Here is a 24,481-nt window from a genome sequence, read left to right as displayed (position 1 = left end):
CAAGATGTACACAGTCACCATCAATGACAAGCCAATATGAGTGAGACACGCCAATAACTTGGTACGCGATACCCACCCCCCCCCCCCCCCCCCCCCCCAATGTCTCTGATGTAGGAGCTGAAGCACATATCGCCATAGGGTGGCCAGTATCAGAACCCTAGGCGTGAGCACATCCTTAGCTAAGAGAATAACATCATCAAATAGCAACCAGCAGTGAATGGGGGCAAAATAGTTGTGCCAAAGATGCTTGAACGAGGAGAACAACTTGACACAAAATCTAATCTGCAGCAATAACAGCTGCAATCCAGGAGCTCATAACCCTTCCATTGTACATTGTGCCTCAACGCCTAAGTGAAAGCACAGGAGTTCATCCCGATCAATAGTATGATCCGGCCCCATCGGAAGCTGGTGCAGCACATCGGCACCGGCACTGTGTGGCAGGCCAAAAATGTATTTTACAGTTGTAGCAAGACAGAAACAAGGCCCAATCCCAGAGGCAATGTGGTGCTTTGTCGGACAACAAAGCAGAAGGATTAAAGAAGAAACCAAGGGCTTGTGATTAGTAATGAGGTCGAACTGGGACCCATACAAGAACACATTAAACTTTTTGAGGACATAGACAAAAGCAAGCACTTTATTTTCAAATTGGAGTAGCACTACTGAATGAAGTTGAGCATTTTTAATGCTTAATCTGTCAGACTTTAAGAACCATCCTCATATCAATGTGCGAGAATGAGACTGAATCCACAATGAGAGGCATCTGTAGCACAACCAGGTTACAGAATAAATTTATGCTAGTAAGTGATTTTAATTAAAAATCGCTACAGTTCTTTGACATTTGTAGGGTAATGCAGAACTGTAACTGCAGCAACATGACAATGTAAAGGCATAACACCATACTGATAAACCTCAAACCCCAAATACACATGGTATGGCTGAAAAAAGTGTAACATGCCCAAGTCACGCTTCAACCCTGCAGTACATAAGACTATGAACAAGGTGGGTAATGTAAACGTTCTTCCACAGATGCACCCCCTTGGACATTGTCAATTGTAAAAAATACTGAAAGATCAGTGGGACGCTAGCCACACCAAACTGGAGTTGCTGATATTGCTGTAACCCATACGGCATGTTAACCACAAGGAGCTGTTTAGAATCCACATTTAATGAAACTGATAAATAGGCTTAAGACAAACCAATTTTGTAGAAAAGCCGGCCTCCAGCAAGTTTAGCAAACAACTTGTCTTGGGGGGGGGGGGGGGGGGGGGGGGGGGGGTCAAAGCGTAGGCGTCAAAGACAGATTGAGTGTTAACTGAAACTTTAAAATTGTTGGAGGGGTGCATCTGTATAGTCAGTTTTTTAACAATCATGAATGGGGTAGACCACTATGATGCAATAGGCTGTACGACACACAATGAAATCAGCCTTTCCACTTTTTATTTCACGTGATAACACAAAGAGTCTGGAATAGGGCACGCATGGAAAAAGGGTGGCTGTGCCGTAGGTTTCAGGATAATGTGATCCACAAAATTGGTGACATATCCTAACATATCTGATAAGAGAGATGAGAACTCTGAACACAGAGAATCTAACTGCTGGCAGGGAACATGGTCAGAAACTATGTGCATTGTATTCGAAATGGAAAACCCAAAAAAAATGGAAGAACCCAGATGAACAAATCTTTAGTACCAGCATCAATCACTACAAAAACAACAAAGGTCAAGAAATAAACCACAGATTTATACATAGTGGGAGCTGTAAATTGCCCCAAAATTGGAGTAGCTGCTTGTTGTGATTTACCATACGTTGAGTAACAAGAGACAACACCAGTCATCCTGAATCCACACAAGTTTGCAAGTCCAGCTGTCATGGCTGCACCCAGATCCGTTTATAGTCTGAGCAATCTGTCCATCATTCACGCTTGATAAACAGTTTGTTGTGACTCGTAAGCACTGGAGAGACACAATTAACACCCATGCCCATGACTGCAGGAAGGGGCTGGGAACGACACACAGATTCTGTATGTCTTTTTTCCTACAGTTGTTGCAAGTCACCCAGTACTTAGGGCACATTGCCCTGTCATTTTGCATGAAACACTATGGGCAATATGGAAGCACAAAGCACTGCTGTTGCTGTGGTGGTTGTTTAGCACATAGCTGTCCAGTGCAGCACAGAGATCATGTGTATATGGCTGTCCGCTTGAACTTACCGACACCTGACTACCAGGAACAGGAGCCACTGTGGGTATGTCACATCAAGCCTCGTTCTGATCACCAGCAGATGAGATTACTAAAAAGATTGAGCAATATTTCACACTACAGCCAAAGACAGATTCTCGAAATGCAGTGCCTGTTGACGCATGACCTACTCAGGAGCCAACCAAATGATGGCATCACGGACCATAGAATCAGCACAAGAATCGTGTAGAGCATCAATGACAAGCTGAATTGCGGCTAAGTCTGGTAGACTGGTGGAGCTATTTATGGCAAAGATAGAACTCTACATGTACTGCAATGATGTGTGTGCTTATGATAATAATTGGACAACTGCTTACACATTTTGTTGAATGGAAGTGGCACACATTCTTGGAGCAGTGGTAACTAGTACAACAGCTGGTAGACCCGAATATAAATCCAAGAAAGGATCAATGCCTTACACATGTTTGTGTTAGTGACACCAAAAGTGAGGAAGTGTTGCCAAAGTCGCTTCTCGTAAGCCTCCCAGTCTTTGGCTGCATCATTGTAAGGGGAAAAAGGTGGCAGGTATGCTGATGGCATGGAAGTCTGCTTAGTCAGTGTGGCTGACTTAAGTTCCTGATAGCAACCCTAAAAGCCCGCTGCTGTGCTGCTGCTTGAGGAGAGATTGAAACACTGCCTCCATGGACAGATGAACCGACGGACGGAACACCACAATCGTTTCCAATTTTATCGTACTGTAGGACACAAACAAAAGCATTGTCATAATTAACCAAAATTTATTCTTCATCCATATACAAGTGAACAGCAGTTCAGAGCACAGGCACAAACTTGGAAACAAAACAGGTACGAACACAAGCAGTTGCTGACTGTAGGTCTGACCACAATATAAGGGCAAGTGCCTGCAGTACAGGGCTTACAAAATGGAGGGCTCCGGTAGACAGTGTGGCTGGTGCTGCATTGTGTGAACAAGCCATGAGGTCCATCAGACGTGGCCTCTCTAGTGGCCAGCCCACGCAGATGAACATTTAAAATGTAACGCACCTGCAGTCTGGTGCCGTGGTGCTTATCTGCATATTATAGGATTATGGCAGTGTGTGTTTTCTTGGCTCATAAATTCAGATAACTTTCAGTATGTAAGGACTGAATTTCACACTATACTGATTTAGTCTTATAATTTCTTTTGTACGCTGTCCTCCACTCCTTTTAACCACCTGTCTCTTAGCCTCTTTCCCCTGCCCTTTCATCTTGTGTACCTTCCTGGGTAATCTCTTCTCCTTTACGTAACTGACGTATCTAGTATCATCTAAGCCCTGAGTCCTATTTTGTCACTGTAATACTATTTCTCAAGGTTTCATCCCACCATATTGTATTTTGCTTCTCTCTCTCCCTTTCATTACCCATTTTCCAATGCTTGTGTCAGGATTGTAAAATTACAATTATTACAATTTTACCAGCCACGTCCTGCTTCTACTTTGCCTTTACTGTACTTAAAAAAAGAACTTACCAAAGAATTTCCTAATTATAATTTACTATCATCAAAAACTAGGTCATCTCTCTAATTTCCAAAGGACTGCTATTTTCTGGCACTGGTCATAGTATTAAATAAACAATTACCCCATAAGACAGTTAAGCAAATCATCAATAAGCTCTTTTCTACTTCCTTATCTCCTCTAGAGTAAATACTCATGTTTTATTTACATCTACACACATACTCTGAAAGCCACTTGCAGTGCATGGCAGAGAGCATATTCTACCAAAATTATCAATTTCCTGTCCAATTCCACTAGCATATTGAGCCAGGGAAAAATGATGGTTAATATTTGACTGCAAACGCCCTACTCTGTCTTGTCTTAATTCTCATTTCCCTCACATGAGATATATATGGTGGTGGCAGCGTAATGGTCAAGTCTTCCTGGAAGACAGGTTCTCAAAACTCTCACTCAACAGAGTTTTGTGAAAATTATATTATCTTTCCATCAAGGATACACATTTAAGTTTCCCAAGAATTTCTGCTGCACTTACGTATGGACTACAAGAAGCCATTCTGGTTTTAGTAGTGTTTCCAGGTTCACTCTATGTCTATTGTCATGCATATGTCATCAGTACTCCAAACACTGAACAGTATTCCAGGACTGATTACAGTAGCATCTTGAATGCGTTTTATTTTACATATGCATTGCATTTTTTTCTTGATCCATTCTAACGAACTTGAGTCCTTCAGTCACCTAACCTAACACTGGTTTATGAGATCTTTCCAATTCACGTCACTTCTTAATTTGTGCATAACGTGACATGCTCATGATGTTTACCATTCATCTGGTAATCCGAAACAACCAGGTTCTCTCCCTGTTACAAGCATTATCCTCGATTTATCCACATTTGAGGATAGTTGTCTTTCACTAAATCAAGTAAGCATTTCCTTACAATCATACAATGACAGTACCTTCTTATAGACAACAGTGTTGTCAGTGAACAATCTTACAGTGCTGCTGATCATTTCTGATAAATCTTTTACATATACTGACAACATCTGATGTCCTATTGTACTTGGGCACATTGACTGTCCAGTGTAACATATGTGTTCTCTTAATCAAGTATTCATTGACCCACTAACATATGTGTAAAAAAATAGTCTGTATTAGTGTATTTACCATAATGCAATACCCTTGCCTACATAATTCGCACTTCTTGGTGCACATTCTGTTGCGTATTAGGTAAGTAGTCTATCTTTCTTTTGTCTGGCGATCAAGAAACTTAACAATGTTAGCAGCTAACAGTATAACAAACTGTTTTAGTTCAGGAACTGTTACTTTTTTTCTTCACGGAAGAAAGGGCAATAGGTTGGGGAATATAATTAAGGCTGGGCAGGTCATACAGACCACAGGGTGAGAGGGATGCCACCTGATGTGAGGATGAGGTTTCCTCTCACTCATGCAACATGTGGATCCTTCTCATCCTGTAGTCTGAGTGACATGCCCCTCCTTTATAACCTTCTGAACATACCCTCTTTTCTCCCTGAGGAATGAACTAACAGTTCCTAAAGCTAGGACGATTTCCTGTACTTTTATTTGTGTCTACTATTCCATACTCCATATTTTTTTTCCAGTGAATTTTCCTTTTGGTATAAGTAATGGCAAGATGCCCTGACAAATGTTCATGGCGGCATTTCCTGTAATCAAATTCTGTACTGCTCTTTCTGAACACCACTTTATACGAGAGTGAGTCAATAAATAAGTCTCACAAGCCGGAATAGCACATATTATTTTAAATTATGCACTAGAACGTATCTAGAAAATGGAAGCACATTTCATGTAGAAGGTAGCTGATAATTAGTATTGTGGCTAACACACAGTAATCTGCAGCCAGATGGCAAGTGTGCCATGTGTACCTGACTAGAACAGCACGATTTTCGTATGCCAAGGGACATCAGCAGTGGATGTTCACAGTTAAATTCATCGCTTATACGTTTAGAACTGCATTGCATGGAAAGTTGTGTTCAGTTGGATAAAGGAATTCAAAGAAGAACAAGGAAAAGAAATCACAAAAAAGAAAAGTCATGGTTATCCGGTGACGCCACATTGTTTCCACATTTAGAGGTGTTTCATTACCCCTGGACACATCAATCTTTGAGATTGCAGCAATTTATGGAATGAAATAAATTTGTTATAGCTTTAATGGTCATTGTTGGATGCAAATGTTGCCACAACAAATCCATGCACGCTTTAATGCCTTATCGACCAATGGTGTATGTGTTTTAAATTTACAGGAGGAATAAACTGAAGAATAAAATAAATTTCAGACTGGAACATATGGCGCTGATGTCACTACGTAAGTTTGCAAGCTTTTTTCTGAGTCACCTCTGTAAAAACACAGATGTACTTTGATGTCGCCAAACTAAGTTCTCTCTACAGCCAGTACCAAAGTTTACATTTTGTAAAGTAATAACAGGAAGGATTTAGAATCATTCAGCTAAGTACAATGCATTAATGTGAAACAATAACTAACTGTATGCTGTTTATTTCTTACCATGGTCAGATTTTGGAGTGGATGGAGCTTTATCTGGAATTTGCCCTTGATTGTTCTCTGGAGTTGATGGAGGCGGCATAGGGGAAGGCATAGGCCTCTCCACACAAGAGCGAGATAACTGAGCGTTTTCTGGTGGATCCAGCAATGTCTTATCAAGAGGTACTTGCGTGAAAAGGTTAACTAAATGATGACGGCACACCTGTACAAAGATGCCAAAAATCAGAAACAGGTTACTGAATTTTCATAAAACATTGGCAAAATTTCTGACTGTAAGCATGCACATGACAGTGATTTAAGGAAATGTTTATGAAGACGAGGAAATGAAAAGGAAAATGTTATGTTAATGTTATGGAGACAGGAAAATTAAAGTGGCAAGTTAAAAAATATGACGTACAACAGAGGTGTAGGATGAGTGGTGTGGAGGAACGAACGAACACACACACACACACACACACACACACACACAAACACACACGCACGCACGCACACCCACAGACACGCACAGACGCGCGCGCGGTGGGGAGGGGGAGGGGGCAGCATTATGGCAAAGGAGGTGGATGAAGGACAGACAGTAGGCAAAGAAGCAACAGTATATGGATGTTTTCTTTATGAAGCAAATAATATGTCTATTGGATTTTATGAACAATTACCAAATGACACAATGCAACAATGACAGCATAGAAATGAAATGCTTACCTGAGCATACAGTTTGAGCATGTTGGTTGTGGAAGTATCACCAAGTAAAGAAAACCACTCGTCAACGGGTTCCTTCATAGTATGAGCTGTATTCTTCCCAACACGGAGGATACCATCCTTCCAGTGTTTTGTAATAGGGCAGTGTCTACCAAGTCTGCATACCTGAAAGAACATTGACACATGCCTAAAATCTGGAGAACAGTATGACAATACGAATCCCAGCCCCTATCAAAATTTAACAAGCAATTAAATGTGTGTTCAGACATTGTTAAAACTGAAGTAGGGTACTGAACAAAATCTCTGTAATAAGCAGATGTAACATCATGGAGAGGCTGCAGGAAGGGTTCAGCACAGCAATGAGCACATTATTTGGCTGTTGTGGGCAACATGTTTGTATGTGTAGTGATGTAGAATCAATTTTAATTAATCTGTCCACTTAGAGTGGAAATTCCTTTAATATATCACAAGATATTAAAGTCCTTATAATATTAATCAGTTGTTAATGTTTATAGTTGTGAACACTGTACCAGAATATTTGTCCCTAATATATCAGAGAGAGAGAGAGAGAGAGAGAGAGAGAGAGAGAGAGAGAGAGAGATATTTTCCTGCATATTCCATTTAACAGAAGTGCTACAACTCTTCTTTTCTGCGTGAAATTACAATACATCATAGGTCTGTAACATACCTGTATTACCAAATAGCTAACATGTTGCATGATATGGTCCCAGGCTTCCAGGAGCAACAAAAATTAGATTTTCCGTATTTCATATCATTACTGACCAAATTTAAAAATTTAAAAGGCAGTCGTAATACACTCATTAAGACGTATAATCTTATTTAAAGACATATCATAGTAAGATAATTAATATTGTTAGGAACAATGAACGTCTTGAAGCAGTGCAACACACGGTACGCAAATTATCCAGACAACAGCCATCCAATACATGAGAATGAGAGCACGTAACAGCTTCCACCAAACTTTCATATAATTTCAAACCACCTCTTTCTCACTAACATTAATGTCAAATATTTAACATATTAACTCTTTCATAAAATAATCAGATGTTTGAAGTTCATTTATACATGGGAGTTTGATTCTTTAAAGTATTATTACCACTCTTCTTGAATTTATCATTTTGTCCCAATGACTCAGTTGAATGTTTGATTTAACCAGTCAAAGTTTCTTGTCCTTCACATCAAACTTCTTCCCTCCCCCCCCCCCCCCCCTCCCTCCCTGTGAATACTTTCAATTGCAGCATGATTAAATATAAGGGGTTGGCACATTTAAAGCCTTTTTAAATGCCACTCCTCCTATCTCATCTAGTGTGGATTATGGACATGTCCTAACAACCAGCAGTGTGATACCTCTCTACCCTCATTTTGGAAGGAGACAATGGTATCCTCCATGCACTGAAAAACCTTTCGGGGCAGGTTCTTTTGTTGGACAGTCCAAAGAGCACCTGATGAATTCAGTGCACTATCACATTTCACCAGTCTGTGATCCACAAGGGCCACATATCACTTCGCATAAGAAAATAAATAAAATTTAACTTGAAATGTGTATATGGGATTGTTTTTCTTCGAAAATAACACAGAAAACAAAAAACTGGCCTTGCTCGGAGCTACCAGTGTACGCCATTGAATCGGCATGGGATATATTTAATATACAATGGAACAAATGCTGGTAAACGAAAAGCTGTTGTACATGCCTTGAAAATACCTTAAGAACTGTATAGGCCACTAATCAAGCAGAGTAGCTGCTTACACTAATAATGCAGGAGAATCTTCTTATCTACTACAATATGATCAACAACAAGGTGTTTCATTCACTTCTCTAACGATTTTAATACTTTTGGCTGAATATTTATCAGTCATTCTGTTGGTGGGTGAGTGAAGCTATTGAATGTTGAAGAGCCACTGTTTAATAATTAAAGATGACTAACCAGATGCAGTACAGGTGCTAGAAATGAGGCTTGTCATAGAAACATAAGATGCATGTCAAACAGTCTCAGACTTTACACCTTTGCAATAGCGTACCTTGGGTAAATTAAACATTTATACAACCGAAATGATTTCAATATAACATATTTTCTCGGTGGAAAGTGAAGTCCCATTTTTCACCCCAATCCTTCAGTCTCAGAAGCATCAACAGTAAGTGACAGACTGTTGTAAGGCATTTGAGCTACACTAAATGACAATTAGCAATAACCCACACTCAAAAACTGCTGTACAGGAAAATAAAACAAAGTAACAGCAAATGGGGAGTTGAAAAATTGTTCGATAAGCCACCTTTCCCAAAACTTGCAGAAAAATAACAGTGACTGCGTGCAATCACTGCAATTTTCTGAGCTGTTAATGTTTCTATATATGATGAAAGAGCTGCAGTTTCCTCATTTTTGTTAATAGTTTCTGTCCTGAACTTTCTATGGACATAATATATGAAATTTAATAAATTCTGTTTACCTCATAAGTTGCACTGAGCTCCTTAAAGAATGTTCGTACTTTCTGCAGGACGAAGTCATTGTCTGGTGCAACAACAACAAATGCTATATCTCTAGCATATGAATATGGTTCCAGTAATAATTTCTCCCAGTACTGAATGGCATAAGGTGACAGCGAAAGCCAATCTTTGTCATAACCAACCATGAGCGATGGAATAGGTTGTGGTTCACAACGGTCATTTGTACCTAAAATACATCAATAAATACATTAAATAGAGCATTCACTCACATTTAACACAAAAATTTGAAATGATGGATTGTTAATAATGTTTCTACATAACAACACATATGATCGAAATTTCTGATAATTCATTTCCAAAAATCAGCAAAGAGCAAAATGTCAGTCATGTAAGAAAAGTAAATGTTGTTACAGGAATCATTGATTTGATTCAGTAGTTAACTGACTCAGGTTGCCAGCAAGCAACAGGGTTTTCAAAAAAAACACTGCTCCCTCCATCTGCAAAGTGTAAGCGCAATTCGATTTTTGGGTGCAAAAGGATCTATACCAGCTCAAATTCATCACAAGTGCCATCTGGTACAGTGGCCACAAAATGTACATATTGATAAGTAGTTTTTTTTTTTAAAAAAAAAGTTACAGTTTCTCCATAACGGGGAAGCTGGAGCTCCTATGCGGGTCATTCCATGTCAATTCAAATAATTTGAGAAAATGTTCCAGCTGATAATCTCAGATTTGGCTGAAATTTAGCACACCAATACTACCAAGTGTGGAACACTCATGTACAAAATTTTAAGTTCCCCTGCCAGTTAGTTCCAGAATTATGACTTGTGAAAGAAGGTGGCATGACCCGGAAATTGCAACCCGCATCTGGCAATCTATCTTCAGACCCAACTTTAGGTCTTAATAACTTTGGAACTATTTTTACAACCCAGTAACATCCACTTAGAGGACACACTCTACGAATCAAAACACCAACAACATATTTCTGAGGGAAAATAAAAAATTCCAAAATGTGATTAAAAATGTAATATGTTAAATGGTACATATTGTAAGTGCCCTCTATGCCAAATATAATTCATTCAAAAAGGGTATACGTTTTTTGTGGTAAGTTTAATGTGGACTCAACACACACAGAACTCATCATGCCCATATCAGTCACACAAACAGAGTTACATGCACATGAAAATACAAAAATTTGAAAAATTACCTGAAAAACATGGATTTTCAAAGTGTGGTAGCACAAAAGGGACAAGTGATATCCAAGCCAAATTTCAAACACTGCATAAGCAGACCATAATATTATATGTAGCAAAATTTCAACTTGTTATTGCAAGGCATTTGTGTACAATAAAAGTTGACAGAGATGTATTTGGTTTTATTTTTATTTATTTATTTATTTATTGTTCCATGGGACCAAATTAAGGAGAAATCTCCATGGTCATGGAACGAGTCAATACATGAAATTATAACACGATATTAGAAACAGATAAAATGAAATATAAAAAAACATATTCAGGTGACAAGTCTTAAGTTTAAATGAAGAAAATCAACAATGTAACACTGGAATTTGCTTAATTTTTTAGCTCTTCCAGGAGCTCCTCGACAGAATAGGAGTGAGCCATGAGGAAACTCTTCAGTTTAGACTTAAAAGTGTTTGGGCTACTGCTAAGATTTTTGAGTTCTTGTGGTAGCTTATTGAAAATGGATGCAGCAGAATACTGCTCTCCTTTCTGCACAAGAGTCAAGGAAGTGCATTCTACATGCAGATTTGATTTCTGCCTAGTATTAACTGAGTGAAAGCTGCTAACTCTTGGGAATGGGCTAATATTGCGAACAACAAACAACATTAAAGAAAATATATACTGTGAGGGCAATGTCAGAATTCCCAGATTTTTGAATAGGGGTCGACAAGAGGTTCTTGAACTTACACCACATATAGCTCGAACAGCCCGTTTTTGAGCCAAAAATACCCTTTTTGAATCAGAAGAATTACCCCAAAAAATAATACCATACTACATAAGCGTATGAAAATATGCGAAGTAGACTACTTTTCGTGTTGAAGTGTCACTTATTTCAGATACTGTTCTAATGGTAAATAAAGCAGCATTTAGCTTCTGAACAAGACCCTGGACATGGACTTTCCACAACAGCTTACTATCTATCCGAACGCCTAGGAACTTGAACTGTTCCGTCTCGCTTATAATATGCCTATTCTGTCTGATCAAAATATCGGTTCTTGTTGAATTGTGAGTTAGAAACTGTAAAAACTTTGTCTTACTGTGATTTAGCATCAAATTATTTCCCACAAGCCACAAACTTATTTCATGAACTACATTATTTGTTACTGTTTCAATATTACACACAAGATCCTTCACTATCAAGCTGGTGTCATCAGCGAACAGAAATATTTTTGAATCACCTGTAATACTAGAAGGCATATCATTTATACAAATAAGAAACAGCAGTGGCCCCAGCACCAACCCTTGGGGAACGCCCCAATTAACAGTGCCCCATTGGGACTGAACATCACTACCACTCTCAATATTGCGGAGAATTACCCTCTGCTTTCTGTTCTTAAAGTAAGATGCGAACCAATTGTAAGCTACTCCCCTTACTCCGTAATGGTCCAACTTCTGCAGTAATATTTTGTGGTCAACACCGTCAAAAGCCTTCGTTAAATCAAAGAAAACACCTAGTGTTCGCAACCTTTTATTTAATCCGTCCAAAATCTCACAGAGAAAAGAGAATATAGCATTTTCAGTTGTTAAACCATTTCTAAAACCAAACTGAACATTTGACAGCAAATTATGTGAATTTAAATGCTCCAGTAACCTTGTATATACAACCTTCTCGATAACTTTAGCAAACACCGATGGCATAGAAATAGGTCTAAAATTGTCAACATTATCAATGTCTCCCTTTTTATAAAGTGGCTTCACTACCGAGTACTTTAATCGGTCAGGAAACCGACCACTCCTAAAGGAAAAAGTTACAGATATGGCTGAGAACTGGGCTAACATACATAGAACAATACTTCAGTATTCTGCTAGATACCCCGTCATATCCATGAGAGTTCTTTGTCTTTAGTGATTTAATTATTAACTCAATCTCCCTCTTGTCAGTATCATGGAGGAGCATTTCAGGTAACAGTCTCGGAACACTTTTTTCTAAGAGCGCTATATGATTCCCTGTTGGGACTAGGTTTCTATTTAGTTCACCTGCTATATTCAGAAAGTGATTATTAAGTACTGTACATATATGCGACTTATCAGTAACACGGACATCCCCACTACGCACTGATTCTATATTCTCGACCTGTCTCTGCAGACCAGCCACTTCCTTTACGACTGACCATATGGTTTTAATTTTATCCTGAGACTTAGCTATTCTATCTACATACCACATACTTTTTGCCTTCCTAATAACTTTTTTAAGCACCTTACAATACTGTTTGTAATGGACTACTGCATTTAGATTGTGACTGTTTCTAATGTTTTGATATAATTGCCACTTTGTTCTACAAGATATTCTTATACCTTTAGTCAGCCACCCAGGCTGCCTGTTTGTGCTAGTACCCTGTTTTGAACGTTCTAACGGAAAGCAACTTTCAAAGAGCACGAGAAAAGTCTTGAGAAAAGCATTATATTTATCGTCTACTGTATCAGCGCTATAAATATCTTGCCCCTCTTGTTCCTTTATAAGGTTTACAAAGGTCTCTACAGCAACTGGATCAGCTTTCCTGAAGAGCTGATGACTATATTTAACACGTGTTGCAGCACAAAAATCTTTTAAAGTTAAAATTTGTGCATCATGATCTGAAAGGCCATTCACCTTTTTGCTAACAGAATGCCCTTCTAGTAATGAGGAATGAACAAAAATGTTGTCTATGGTTGTTCTACTGTTCCCTTGCACTCTCGTTGGAAAGAACACGGTTTGCATAAGATTATATGAATTAAAGAGGTCTACCAGCATCCTCTTCCTTGCAGAATCACTTATACAATTAATACTGAAGTCACCACATATAACTAACTTTTTGTATTTCCTATAAAGTGAACCAAGAACCTCCTCTAGCTTTAGCAAAAATGTTGTGAAATCTGAGTCTGGAGATCTATAAATAACAACAGTTAGAAGTTTAGCTCCATTAAATTTAACCACACCTGCACAACATTCAAACACCTTTTCAGTGCAGTACTTTGAAACATCAATTGACTCAAATGGGATGCCGTTTTTCACATACATGGCTACTCCCCCACACCGCAAAGAGCTCCTCGACAAGCTGCCAGCCAACCTGTATCCTGGTAAAGGAAGCCTCTGAATTATCTCCTTATTTAAGAAGTGTTCAGATATGGTATGTATTTGGTTACGTTTCTTTTAACACGATTTAGCAAGTAATAGTGATGATGCAGACAGCTTGTTTCAGATAAAGCTGCAGCAATTGTTCGGAACCACTAGGCAACAGAGAGTTAAACAATGGTAGTTTTCAGGGACAGAATGAGTCACTGTTAGGCAGGGACAACAAGGGAAACAAGCAACAATTACAGGTTACTGAAGTTTTTAAGATTCTAGTTTATACTGGTCAATACTGTTGTGGGAAGTCGGTATGGAGGCAGAAGAGTGTACTAGTGGTGCTTTTGTTCAAACAGGTTGCAGTATTGGTAGAGCACAAGCATCTGAATGTCATAAAACAACCTATGGAACAAAATATGGCAATCGCTTTGTACTGTATGATCTGGATGAATTGGACCAAGATTTGTTGCTATGGAGATCCAGGATACTTCCTGTGGGCACAAGAAGTACAGTTCCAGGAAACTTTAGCGTTTGTTATCATATGAAAGTGTTTCTGGATAAGTATTATTTCTTACAAAGAAGTTGTTTTGATCCATTTCGGATTCATAAGAAGACAGTGAAGTGTAGCCTCAGAGAAATTGGTATAAAATCAGTATTGAAAGTGAATCAGCGCATGAGACTTAACATGAAACCAGGACAAAAGTTATGTTCCAGGTGCGTTACACTGCTAAAAAATGAAGAATATTCTGATAGTTTACATGACAGTGATGAAGAGTATCAGCCACCTACAACCACAGTGGATGAGCAATTAAATACTTCAGTGACTGCTCTTGGTTTGTCTCCCACGAAGACACACAAAGTTGGGAAAAAAGAGACAGGCCCAGCTATACTAGAAGAAAACTACAAGAGGCTCAAATGGAATTAAAACACAAAATAGCTGACACACTAATGGTGGAAGAGCAAGAACTATCTGCTCCATAGGAACAGAAGTCATGCCAGAAATGCTCTGATTTGGACAAAATTGTGCATGATTTGAAAGAAAAATGTGCCATATCCACACGCCAGAAAAAAGTAGATAATCTTACCCTTGCACCTTCCAGCTGGTCTATTGACTACACTGCAAAGGAATTCAACGTTTCTACATGGATGGTAAATCAAGCTAGGAAAATAAAAACAACCCACGGAGTGCTTCCAAAACTTCAGCAGGCTCAGTGTAAGCAATTGAGTTCAGAAATAAAGGTGCTAGTGTCGGAGTTTTATGAAAATAATGACTACAGCCGAATAATGCCTGGAAAAAAAGACTATGTAATGGTGAAAATGGGAAATGTACGTGTACAGATGCAAAAAAGACTGTTGCTATGCAACATATCAGAACTATGTGTAGAATTCAAGGAAAAGTATCCCGATACCAAAGTAGGTTTATCATCTTTTTTCAATCTTCGGCCAAAATGGGTTGTGCCTGTAAGTGCAAGAGGCACACACAATGTTTAATGTTTGTGTATGTGAGACCCATCAAAATGCTAAGCTGATGTTTGCTGCTATAAAGGATTCTGGTCTGGATTACAAAGGTGCAATGAAGCTGCTAGTGTGTGACATCAGTTCCTACCAGTGCATGATACACAGGTGTGAAAAGTGTCCTGGTAAGGCAAATCTTGCAGAACACGTGAATAACAAACTGTATGGTGAACTCCTTATGGATGTCGATGAACTTGTTTCTTATAAACAATGGACACACATGGATCACACAAGTCTTGAAACAAAGCAAAGTACAGTGGAAGATTTTGCTGAAATGTGTTGTCAAAAAACGGACAAACTCACCACACACAGCTTCACGGCAACAGCACAATCAGCTTATCTCCAGTTTTGTAAGGATAATTTGAAACAAGATGAAATTATAGTAATACTAGCCTTTTCTGAAAATTATGCATTTATAGTTCAAGATGCCATCCAAGGATATCATTGGGACAACAGTCGAACAACTCTCCAGCCATTTGTGATTTATTATAAAGGTGAATCAGGTGATGTGTCTGTCATGAACCTGTGCGTTTTTAGTGACTGTTTAATTCATGATACCATTGCAGTTCATGCCCACATTCGCACTGTCACAGCATATGTGAAAAACAAGCTGCCTCACATAGATTTTGCAAAATACTTCAGTGATGGGGCAGCTAGTCAGTACAAAAACTGTAAAAATCTCAAATTTATGCATGCATTACCATGATTTTCAGATTCACACAGAATGGAATTTTTTCGCAACAAGTCACGGTAAAACTGTATGTGATGGTATTGGTGCTACCGTTAAGCGCATGGCATCACGAGGTAGTCTGCAGCACCCTACAGAAGCTCACATTCTAATACCTCTTCAATTATTTACCTGGGTACAGAAAAATATCTCTGGCATACAATCATTCTACGTTTTGAAAGATGAGGTGAAATCAGTCGAAGAGTTGCTAAAAAGCAGACTAGAACACATTAAAACTGTTGCAGGCACAAGGAGCTATCATCACTTCTCTCCAGCGGACTGTGAAGCAGAAGGTGATGTATTTGTGAACTTCATGGCACCAGCAGGACCAGCAAGATCATTTCATTGGCCCCGTTTGGCAGACAGGTGTTTGATTCCTTTTGAACATATTCTTATGACAGTTCCAGTTCCTACCACAGTGTCAGGATGACAGTACAATTTGCCACTTAATGTACAGAGTACAGTTGCTAAGGTGTGGGAGAACTCCTGTTCGAAGCACAATCGACTGGTTTTTAGCAGTTAAGGTGTAGTAAACATTAATGATAGGTTGCGTTAATCTCTCTATATGCTGTTGCTTAGTGATTAAACAGTTGTGGGAGAGGATAAGAAGAGGCAGAACAGTTTACGATATGTTTTTACAAAATTGTGTTGTGGAACAATGGTCACATCACCAAATACATCTGTCAACTTCCATAGTACACAAATGTCTTGCAATAACATGCTGAAATTTTGAGATATATATCATTATGGTCTACTTATACAGAGTGTGAAATTTGGCTTGGATATCACTTGTCCCTTTTGGGCTACCACACTTCGAAAATCCATGTTTTTCAGGTAACTATTCAAATTTTTGTATTTTCATGTGCATGTAACTCAGTTTTTGTGACTGATATGGACATGATGAGTTCTGTGTCTGTTTAGGCCACATTAAGCGTACCACAAAAAAATTATACCCTTTTTGAGTGAATTATATTTGGTATAGAGGGCACCTACAATATGTACCTTTTAACGTACTACATTTTTTAATCACATTTTGGAATTTTTTATTTTCCCTCAGAAATATGTTGTTGGTGTTTTGATTCATGGAGTGTATTCTCTAAATGGACGTTACTGGGTTCTAAAAATTTCACCGGACTGTGTGGAATAGTTCCAAAGTTATTAAGACCTGAAATTGAGTCTGAAGATACATTGCCAGATGTGGGTTGCAATTTCCAGGTCACGCCACCTTCTTTCACAAGTCATAATTCTGGAACTAATTGGCAGGGGAAACTAATACTTTGTACACAAGTGTTCCACACATGGTAGAATTAGTGTACTGAATTTCAGTCAAATCTGAGACTATGAGCTGGAGCCCCTGGTTGAACTGACATGAAATGACCCATGCAACACTTTTTACAAGAGTGCCTCAGAAAATTCTCAAGAATGTCTCAGATGAAGACTTGGGTGACAGCAACAATTCAAAATTTCAAAATATTTAATGATCGTGACGCTTATTTGAAGAAGGAAACTGAAAACAATGAAGATGTCATAGCTTATGATGATGGAGAAGCATACTAGTTCTGTAAGTACAGATGTCTTCTATGGAGAAAATAGCAGCCACCAGCTAACTAAGAACAAAGCAACACTACATCTTCTTGAAATAATTGTTTTTTAAGAAAAGAAAAGAAACCATGTGCCTTTTGTGCTCTTCATTTGAAAAGTAAAAACAAGATAACTGTGTCAATAGTGTGGCGTTCCAATTTGCTTGGAATGGTTCATAGTCTCTCTGAAATGCTTGGATGCTGAAAGTGATTAAAACATGATTTGGATCCTCATAGGAATAAATAATTACTTAAAATGAAAATGAAGCAAAGATTCTCCCTTCATAGACTTGTGGAGTGCAATAGTTGCTCCATGTTGACATGATAAGCAGTAAACTCAAAACTGATTTAACACACAATTTCTCATAAATGATTTGTGTTTTTCCATACCGCTATGTTTCGAATCTATATTATTATCTCCCTGATGATGAACAGTGAGTAATTAGAGAGCTTGCTATCTACGGTTATTTTAGTAATACTTAAAATAAAAGTATGTTGGAAATTTTGCTAAGTTTTAACTGTCTGTTTTAAATCATGTATTCTTTACAAAACAATCAAATTTTCCATGAAGTCTACTTCCAGGAAGTGTAATGAACAACCTGAAGTCCTGAAGATATATATTCACCAATATAGTAGTTTCACATACAAAACATAAAACAGCAGTTTGAGAGATGCCTCTGTAGTAACTGTGTTTTGTCAAAGTTGGTAGTAGTTAGGTAAGTGTTGCAGCCAACAAAATTTATATTTATCAAATACAATGAATGTGTTCCTGCTGACAGATCTAAATTGTGTGCCACACCAGGACTCAAACCTGGGATCTCTACCTCTCACTAACAAATGTACTACTGATTGAGTTATTAAGCACAACTCATGATCTGCTCTCACAGCTTGAATTCCAGCAACACCTCATCTCCTAACTTCCAAACTTGACAGAAGTTTTCTTGCATACCTTGTGGGACTAGCAATACAGCAGTAGGTACGGATTGAGAGTCATGCTTGGATAGCTCAGCCAGTAGAGCACTTGCTCTTCAAAGGCATATGTCCCTGGTTTGAGTACCAGTCTGGTTTTGTTTTGATCTGGCAGCAAGTGTCAAATTAGTGCATACTCCACAGCAGAGTGAAGATTCAGATTGGATGATGGCGAAATCACTACATGAAACCATAATTAAGTTGAAAGTAGGACAAAGTGAGCAAGTGAGAGAACAGGAAATTACCAACAGCAGATGCTCACAGTTAAGTAAATACTGTCCCTCTACACAGAGGGTGGTTCACAAAATAGGTCACCATTTTTTTTTTTTTTTTTTTTTTTTTTATAAACACTTTACTGTCAAGACAAACTCAAAGGATCATATACTAAATTGTAAAATACTCTGTAGAGAATTGTTCTAACTCAACACACGCTCAGTATGTCCACTATTTGGATTCTGAGCTTCTTTCACATGAACACTGATGTTAGCAATAAAATACTGGGAACACTACTCTCCTAGCAACAGTATCGAGAATTACACATAATTTCTTAACTCATTCGTTTCTCCAAGTTCTATTTCAACTGCTTTTGAGATGCTCAATAGGATATCAAGTGCAACTCATAAATTATCTATAATATAAATGGTGACACATTTCGTACACCACACATTTCGTTGGAAGTGTATGTGCCCAGGGCAACAGCTCATTACTGGCTAAAAAGGCATTTACTTCAATCGTATAATGCTACATTGGATAACTACTGCAAAGTATTTGAATGAAAGCATTTCCATGTGACACTACTAACTAGTCTGTTCTTTTGACTCAGGTTCATAATGACTGCAGCTAAAGTCTACAGCAGGACCAGTGGTGGTTATGGTCGTGTTTCTCTAATGCTCATAGATTGGTGATCCATCAGTCCCACACAGCCAACAGGGTGATACTATCATGTAATCAACGATAAGTGAGAAAAGAGACAATGAATTTCTAGCAGCTATATAGAAACTATTCTTTCTGCTATTGTGACAATTATTTAACCCCCTCCCTCCTCCACTAACTGGGAGTATGTCACGAATTACAAGGTTGAGGGATGTGGTCAGTTTGGAATCAGATTGGTTGCAAGTTGGCAAAGCCAACAAATGTAAAGCTAAGAAACCTGTTGTGGTTCCACACTGATCTGCAGCTTAGCCCAGGGTTTAGGTTAGACTGCAAAGTGAAAGTTTTACTCGTAAAAATTAATTTAATGATCTGTGTTGTCACATATATTTCTCTCATCAAAATATTGCATGAATTATAAGGTTGTGATTGGGTTGGGATCCAACACAACTTAAATTACAATAATAACCAGGGTTGTCTGAACCTTTGCCTGCTTCTTTTGACTGTGTTACCATTTCGAATGTTGTGATATATTGGCATTAGAATGTGACAATATTCCCTCAAAACAAGTTGTCTGACTCCTGCTCTCTCATTGGCTGTGTAGGTCCATCAGCTGACACACTCTCTTTCCATCCCACCATACATCATGGTGAGCACTAACAATGTTGCTGCACGGAACACATAACAACGTCAATGATTGCTGCTTTGTGCATTCACTTGTGTGCCAGACAGGAATATGTACAGCTATGTAAATGTCAGACTCAAAATAGTTATATTATTTTGACAGTTAAGATTTATTTTAAATTGTGCTCATCAAGAGAGAAAATAACCACTTTTTCTATTTCCTGATGCTGCAACGAAAGAACGTCATGGTGAAATGGAACATGAAAGCGCAATTCTAGACTGTAATTTCCGTGAAAAGAGCTGTGTACAGCACGAATAAAATAGCTTTGTGACTGACACATTGCTGGCATGCAGCCAGCCACACTTTACAAGGTTTTTACTGTGCCTAGAAAACACACAATGCCTGAAGCATGTGGCACTAGAGCAGGCTGTTCCAGCACAAGTGCACATGGGCAAATTGCTGACGAACAGGTGATCTTGCAGCCAGGCTGCAGTATACACGAGTGTACTCCGATGGTCGAGTGTACGTGGACAGGAGTGGCCAAGCAACACAGACATGAGCAACAGGGCCAAGTGGCAGCCAGCCTACAATACCTGTGTCTACCCACAAGTGTGATGAAGGGCGGGCAGGGCTGGATAGCCTCATGGGCCAACACTGGAACAGCCTACACCAGAGAAAGAACTAAAACTGGCTAGTCCCCTACCACTAAGCATGCTTAAAGATACATCCCGAAGTTAATTTAAGCAAACTATTCCGAGACCAACAAACCTGAGCCAAAAGAGAAAACCATCTTCAAACTGATTGAATGTATTTTGTTCTCACATTATGTTCATTTTCCCCAAGGTATTTCTCTACAGCCCACGTAATGAGCAAATCACCTAAGAACACCTGATTTTACAAAACAAAATTAACTGTTTGAGTGTACCTATTGAGAAACTAGTTGTTTACTGACAAACCACTTTCATGGAGCTAGTAAAATTATGAATAAAGAAGTACCTAATTGTTACATTCCATCCAGGATATTCCATTGTTTGAAGTACTTAATAATATTGATGGCAGGCAATGAAAATTTTGTAACTTCATTTTGTTAAATTTTGCAGGTGAATGAAAAACAGTTTCTTAAAAAATAATAATAAGGTGATACAGAAAGTAGCTACATGTGTAACTGTGTAGTAAAGTCTTGTTATTGGCAGATTAGGGAAATACATGTGCTTTCAAATCTCTCTTTGATTACAGAGTTTCTGGTTAGCAGCATTATGAGTTTTCACAGACATAGTTACGAAGTTTTCATTGCCTACCATCGATTTATGTTTAGCTTATTTCTCTCAACTTTATTTCCCATAAAGATGAAGCTTTGGCTATTGGGGTCATGTGCAGATTTATTTTGATGAACATGGAATGACAGGGCTGGGAAAACAATACTGACATTCAAATAGGCTTGAAATTTCCTGATAAACTGAAGCACTTGATACAGCATCAATGTTACTCAAACGATCAAGTGACATCTGACTCTTGCAGCACTTCTGCAAGGGCTACGTGAGAAACTATGAACTAGTCGCAACAACAGTCTATTGTTTGGCTTAATGTATGACAAATTTGTGAAACAGTGGACGAAACATAATTAAATTCTATCATCTAACATACTCCTGTTACATTTGAACACGTTTGAAATAATGGTTCTATATATCTATGGATACCACATACAAACATTGACACTTCTTTTTACGTAAAGACAACATTCAAAAGCGAAAATGTTTTAATTCAGGATACATTACTTGATTCTCAGCCCAGATCAACATTTTATTTGATTATGAGAGAGGGCAATGATCTACTAAGTGCGTTATTAATTAGAAATTCAGTCTATGTTCATATATTTCAACACCAGTTGGAAATGTTGCCAACTTTAGAACATAATGGCAACATTCATATGAAACAAAGAATGAAATGCCTAACAAATGAAATCTATTACTTCAGTGGTAAGACCGTTCATGGATAAAGTACCAACAGATGTCAGTAGATCAAAGGCCAACGAAAGTTCGAGAACTGGACTCAATCGTGATTGTGATATTTCATTTATGTATTAACTGCTGTTGTTACATATAACTTGCACTCTAGAAGACATTGCGGTCTGTATTTCACAGCTGCTCAGCACATCACAATGGAAGGGTTGGAGGGGAACAGTGTTACCAGTTTGTCTGAGAACTAGATGAGTGTGGGGGAGGGAGAGTACTAGTGACCAGGTAGCAAATTACATCACATTGCCAACCATGGGAATCTATATGTGTACTTTGGCTAAACTGCAGTTTGCCTGAAACCATTTGTAGTTGGAATTGAAGTTACTTTAAAATTGGACAAGAACTCAAAAATAGTATTCATTTTTGCACGAGATTGTAAATGTCTAGACAGGGGTCAGGGGCGTACTTATGTGTTTCATGCTTCAATATTGTTGACACTCACCAAGATGTATGACAGGAACAAAAGGGAGGTTTCAGCTGCTGGTTCTACGCAGCCAATGTGAGAGTGGTGACCAGACAATATATTTGGAAGCAAGAGACATTGTAAAGTCCCCTGTACGAGAGCAAACTGTCAAATTTGTCATTGTCTAGCTTCAGATTTGTCAAACAGGGCCTTAGGCATTTGTCAATTTAACCTCACATTCAAAGCAGATGCTTTTTGTGTATGTTGTATTTTGACACTAGTTGGAATGGCTACAAATGTAGATAAGGCATTTCTAACACGGACACTGGCACTGAGTTTAACGTAGTAGTAAACAAGATACTGGTCCAGGAAGTTAGAGAGAAATATACACACGAAAACCTGTTAAAAAATGTTACACTCAGAGTCTGATAACTACATCAACTTTCTGCAGATGGACTGTGATGCTTTCAATAATTTGTTTAGAGCTATTTCACCTTCACACTGAAAAAGAAGACACAAGTATGCAAAATTTTACTCTTTCCTACTTGCTCCACAACATGGGAAGAAAAGCACCCACTGTCCCTGGAAGAACTCGAGAATTTTGATTTTTTAAATTTCATTCCAATCATACTTTAATGTGCAGGATGTTGATTTTCTTCTTAACCTCTCCCTTTGTAATATTTGGCTGGAAAGATGTGACATTGGTACTGTTTTGGTAACTGCCAGTGATATTTCATTTTTATCCTTGATCAAAGTTTCCACAGTTGTGGGAAGTCATGATGCAGCGAGATAAATTGTAATACAACTATTTTTCACTAAACACCTGCAGCAAAACATCGCCACAAACAACATTAAACTTTCCATCAGAGTTTCTTGCAAACACTTCAAATATGGTCCATGCTGGCAAACATGTCAAATAGCACTGTATACAGTCAAATGTTTGGCAAACATAGTAAAGTTTGGCCAACTGACAAATCATGTGCTGACGTCTTTACATTCTCATCAGTAGAGAAGTGAAGTACGATGTATATTCGGCAGAGATGGTGTGCGCGTGTGTGTGTGTGTGTGTGTGTGTGTGTGTGTGTGTGTGTGTGTGAGTGAGAGAGAGAGAGAGAGAGAGAGAGAGAGAGAGAGAGAGAGAGAGAGAGAGGGGGGGGGGGAGGGAGAGGGGGGGGGGAGGGAGAGGGGGGGGGGAGGGAGAGGGGGGGGGGGGCCGTGTTCTCAGGTATCATCGTAAAACCACAACCGCGGAAACTGCAACATATTTGGAAGAAAAAGTCAAATATTTCTGATAACCAAATATATAAATTTCACATCAGTGCTATTAGGGTGGTGATACCAGTAACAACAGGATCCTTAATCAAAAGAGATAGAAAAGGAAATGGTCTGCGAAATAATGTAAGCTCTCTCTTTTTGTGTATTTTGTTTCTCTTTGTATTGTCAAAATGCAGACACCCAGTAAATGGCATAAATTTAGAATAAATATTATGTTAACTTTATAAACAGATATTGTACGTCAATAAAACGGTACTTTTGATTAGTTAGAATTTAGGCAGATACTTTACGCCAATAAAAAAGTTTGTAATTTTGATTAGTCAGAATACGTTAAAAATAAATTTTTCAAGGTGGCTCTTTGAACAAAAGAAGGGATCCTGTTGTCTTCTATTCAGTGTCATCCTATTCTCTGGTAAATATGGCATTTAAGATCTTTCTGTTCCATTGTGCTGCTGATTTTGGAGATAAATGATGCAAAAGGAAACATCATCAACTTGACCTCATATTTTAGGGAGAAAAAGGCACACTAGCAATATATCAGCCCTGCAATTGATCCTGAGAGAAAATTTGGACCATAATTCTTTTAGTAAGCAGTCATGACCTTCTGAACGTACAGTTTTTAAACTTTTGCATGCACAAGTTGTATGTCACTTGCTCTGACCCACTGAACCTGTCTTAATGCCCGAGTGTGAAGTACTTATGTCGGAGTGACAACCAGCACCCTTCTATTTTTCGCATATTGATGACAAAAGAAGATTAGGAGGAAGGGAAACACGTCTGCTGAACATGTTTTACAATCTTATTCAATAACATGTTCTGCGTCAAAAAGATGTAA

At 38.5% G+C, this 24,481-nt stretch overlaps 1 protein-coding gene across 1 annotated transcript in view; it reads right to left on the bottom strand.

The window, feature by feature from the left end:
* LOC124570971 (mediator of RNA polymerase II transcription subunit 13) overlaps positions 1–24,481 on the bottom strand; it is a 201,198-nt gene that overhangs the window by 25,827 nt on the left and 150,890 nt on the right. The window contains exons 14-16 of the mRNA XM_047131117.1: positions 9,384–9,607; positions 6,921–7,082; positions 6,225–6,423 (exon numbers count right to left, since the gene is read on the bottom strand). Coding sequence (XP_046987073.1) covers positions 6,225–6,423; positions 6,921–7,082; positions 9,384–9,607 — 585 coding nt within the window. The remainder of the gene's footprint in view (positions 1–6,224; positions 6,424–6,920; positions 7,083–9,383; positions 9,608–24,481) is intronic.

This window comes from Schistocerca americana, chromosome 1 (assembly GCF_021461395.2).
Source record: "Schistocerca americana isolate TAMUIC-IGC-003095 chromosome 1, iqSchAmer2.1, whole genome shotgun sequence".
Taxonomy (NCBI): Eukaryota; Metazoa; Arthropoda; class Insecta; order Orthoptera; family Acrididae; genus Schistocerca; species Schistocerca americana.
This window is presented reverse-complemented; position numbering and strand designations above follow the sequence as displayed.